Source organism: Juglans regia, unplaced genomic scaffold (assembly GCF_001411555.2).
Source record: "Juglans regia cultivar Chandler unplaced genomic scaffold, Walnut 2.0 Scaffold_732, whole genome shotgun sequence".
NCBI classification, from domain to species: domain Eukaryota; kingdom Viridiplantae; phylum Streptophyta; class Magnoliopsida; order Fagales; family Juglandaceae; genus Juglans; species Juglans regia.
In genome coordinates, this window is record NW_023362216.1 from 7600 (window position 1) to 11530 (window position 3931).

Consider the following 3931-nt stretch of genomic DNA (forward strand, 5'->3'; position numbering starts at 1 on the left):
GTGACACTCCTAGCCTACAGGAAGGGGGTGTTACAGCACTGGAACAAAATATTTCAATACCGCTACCGTTTTGTGTACCGTTTCAATATAGTCGATATATGAATAAATTATATATATAAATTATATTCTAAAACAATAGTCTATATATGAATAAATTATATATAAATACATATATATATAAATTATAAATAGCCTATTCTGAATTGAAGGTCAAAAAATAAGCTTGTAGTTTGAAAAAATGGAAAAAATAAATAAATTAAAGGCCGAAATATCAGCCGGTACAGGTTGAAATACAGGCCAGTACAAGCTGAAATATAGGCCGGTATGGCTGGTATTTAGGCCAGTATGAAACATATATGATACCTGTACCTGCCTAGTGGTTGCTCGGTAAACACCGGTCGTACCGGCGGTATGGTACGAGATTAAAAACACTGGTGGAGTGTAATGATAGTAAAAATCGGAAATAATTAAAAGATATGACAGTTCAGCCTCATTTATTTTCGTAGATGAGATAAGATAAAAGTTGAAAGTTAAATAAAATATTGTTAGAATATATTTTTTTAAAAAATTGAATTATTTATTTTATTTTGTGTCGAAATTTAAAAAATTTGTAATGATTAGATAAAATAAAATGAGATGAGAATGATTGTGAAAACAAATGAGGCCTTAATTTCATAAAAGATCCCCATGATCAGTATAACAATATAAATTATGAACTACTTAAACCTTGTTATACAAGAATACATATATTGACCTATTTAACAGAATGCAGAATGATATGAGCACCATATTGTGGTTGAAGAGTAATAAGAGTGGAAGGAGCATGAGTATAGGAGGGGGAAAGCTCGAAATAGAAGCGTTGTAGAATGATTGAGAGAGCCATTTTAGCTTCAATCATAGCAAAGTTTTGTCCAATGCATATCCGAGGTCCCCATCCGAACGGAAAAAAGGAAACTTGGCCCTTTGTGGCCTTCAAGACTCCATCAGAGAACCTCTCTGGTTTGAACTCATCTGCATCATCTCCCCAGAGTTCACGATCATGATGGATGAGGATGATCAGTACGAAGACTTGAACTCCAGCTGGTAAAGACAAACTTCCAAGTTTTGTATCCTCATGAACGACTCGATTCAAAGCAACTACAGGTGGGTATAGTCTTAGAACCTCATACAATATCATGGTCACCTGTGACATTGAAAACAACCAATTAAGTTTCAATACAATCGATCGATATATAGAAACATCTATTTATCCTCATATAAAGCCTAATAGGAGGAGGGAGTGAGGTAATTCCTTATAAAAATCAAGATGATTTTGTTCCTAAACTGTATGGGACTTCTCAATACGCTCCCTCATGTGTGGGCTAGTATTTCCGGTACCATCATCATAGATAGGTTGCAGGAGCCCATCATCGGTCATAGGTTAACCTGACTTTGATGCCATATATATAAACACTCATTTCTCCTCATAAAATACCTAATAGGAGGAGGGCGTGGGGTAACTCCTTATAAAGATCAAAATGAGTTTATTGCTAAGCTGTGTGAGACTTCTCAATACGATAAAGTTCTTATAAACTAATTCAATAAGATGAATATATTCATGAGTATGAGTTGCCTCGAAAAAAAAAAAAAGAATAAAGAAAACATACTCACAACTTTTAGATGATTTAATCCATCCAGGTCTGGTTTCTCTTTGCCAAAAACATGTAAAACTTCTTCTCTTGCACGTGCTTGCCAATTTGGATACTTACTCAGCAGAACCATTGTCCAAACGAGCAAAACAGAGGTGGTCTCTTGCCCGGCAAAGTAAAATAGTTTGCATTCCTCTATGACGTCCTTAAGACTCATTCCGATGTTCTTATTGTTCTCGTTTTCTTGAATTTCTTTCTTATTGTTCTCGTTTTCTTGAATTTCTTTCAAGTTTGACTCCACAAGTATACCCAATAAGTCCTCATTTATAGCTCCCCCTACTTTTGTTGCATTCTCTCTTTTGTTGATAATGCTTTTGAGCGATGCTTGTATTTGTCTATCAATTTCCTTCATCCTCTTGTTAGTTTTAGTTGGCAGAAACCTGATCAAACCATTCATAAGATCAACTAATTTTAGTTACTCAACTCACAATATACATATATATATATATATATGTATTATAATTAATATTAATTTTGGAGTAATTAATTACCTCCATCCTGGAATGTAAATAGACTGTACTGATTTGATTGCAAGCTCTGCTAGCTCTCTTTGGAGTTCGAAAATCATTCTCCCTTCTTCGTAGCTACTCCCGAATGCTGCGCGCGAAATTACATCACTTGACAAGTTTTGTAGATAAGGCCATACGTCCAACTCCACCAATCCAGTCTCTTTACTGACCAAACTTCCCCATTTGCTAATCATGTCGTTGCAACTCTGATGAAATCCTGGTAACACATTCTATAACAAACAACATGATAATTGAAAACAATTACCAACATACAGAGGTCATCAGTATCATAATGAGCATATCTATCAAATGGAAATATAAAATTAACCTTCAACTTCTCTAGATGGAATGCTGGATTGATAATCCTTCTATGTTTAGCCCATTTCTCAGCATCATAACTTGCAAGTCCGGTTGCCAGCAATTTTGCAAGTGGATTTGCATCTGGTTTTCGAAAGCTGTAGTTCTTGGAGAGTATATCTTTTAATTGTTCTGGGTTCATAATGTTCACCATTGGTGTCGTGCCAATCCATATAAAGAAGTTCTTACCTGCAGAAAAAATCTATTTACATCTATTTTCTCATTATCCTATGACTTGACATTAGATGATAAGTTCATAAATAAAATATATCCCGAAAAGTCATCACTTAAAACAGAAAGATTGTAAATATTGCATTTCAGTTGCATCTGATGATGTAATCTGTTTCTTCACATACAAGAGGTACTAAAATAGTTTTGTGCAGAAATTAATTACAGTGAAAGAGAGAATCATTATCATTACAAGGCAAAATGGGTGAGAGTAGCATAGAGAGATACATACCATAACTCTTAAAACTTTGATGGAAGAAGGGAAAGGCGCGTGGTGCAATGTCATGGGTGAAGTTCATTGGCATAGATCTGGCTTCATTTATCACCCGAGAGCTCTCCTTCAAGTCTCCAAACAAAATCCGGTAAGAGTTGCCACCGAAACCTTGCTCTCTCAGATGCCTCTCCAGCTTCTTTGGCTTCAGCCACACCCATCTCAGCACTCTCCATGCTGATCTGAGTACCAAAATGGTTATAATGGACAGCACAATCATGGAAAATGTGATTTCCATAATGTTGAACATAAACATGCGATAAAGAAAGTGAATATATATACATATATATGTATGTATGTATTCTTGTGGGTGAGAGAGTAGAAGAGGATGGGATTGAAGAAGAAAGTGTACGTGCGAGCGGGGCTTTTAAACTTGGGATGAAAGAAATACGTGCTGGCCAAGTTTGTGGTGATAAGACATGGAAGCGAGACGTGATACCCAAGTTTGGCTAGAGGAGCAAACTTCCAAGCGTCTTTCGTCCACTTAACAGGAGTTCGTTATCCATGTATCGACTCTACCAATCGAGAAAAGAAAAGGGCAATACTACCTCATCATTTTACCTCCTCAAAGCTATCAATTAGTGTAATTGCACTTTTTTTTCTTCTAAATATTTTTTAAAACTTTTTTAAAAACTAAAAAAATATAGAAAAACTTTCTAATAGTCACTTTCTTTAATTATTAAAAATATATTAATAACAAAATAATAATAATAATAATGTAAAAGAGTAGTCAAAATGAAGGTACAAAATGATGGGCATGATCTAGCATTAAAAAGAGGGGAACCAAAAAAGAAGACTAGAAAAGGCAACCATTTGAAAGTTTGTTGACATTTTGCATTTTCATTAATTCAATATTCCTCGATCAAATTCGCCTAAGG

General features: G+C 35.0%; 1 protein-coding gene across 2 annotated transcripts; it reads right to left on the minus strand.

Annotated features, from left to right (window-relative positions):
- Window positions 1-670: 670 nt before the first annotated feature.
- On the minus strand, window positions 671-3395 carry LOC109017108 (cytochrome P450 CYP72A219-like). 2 transcript variants are annotated; one of them, XM_035687196.1, is made up of 6 exons: window positions 3015-3395; window positions 2526-2743; window positions 2180-2427; window positions 1909-2068; window positions 1651-1878; window positions 671-1183 (listed from the first exon to the last, which is right to left on the minus strand). In XM_035687196.1, exons 1-6 carry the CDS (start codon window positions 3307-3309, stop codon window positions 755-757), a joined length of 1578 nt encoding a protein of 525 aa, XP_035543089.1. In that variant the 5' UTR covers window positions 3310-3395; the 3' UTR covers window positions 671-754. The 2 variants fall into 2 exon arrangements, with proteins under 2 accessions (XP_035543089.1, XP_035543088.1); XM_035687195.1 differs by having other exon boundaries at window positions 1651-2068.
- Between the last annotated feature and the right edge of the window lie 536 nt (window positions 3396-3931).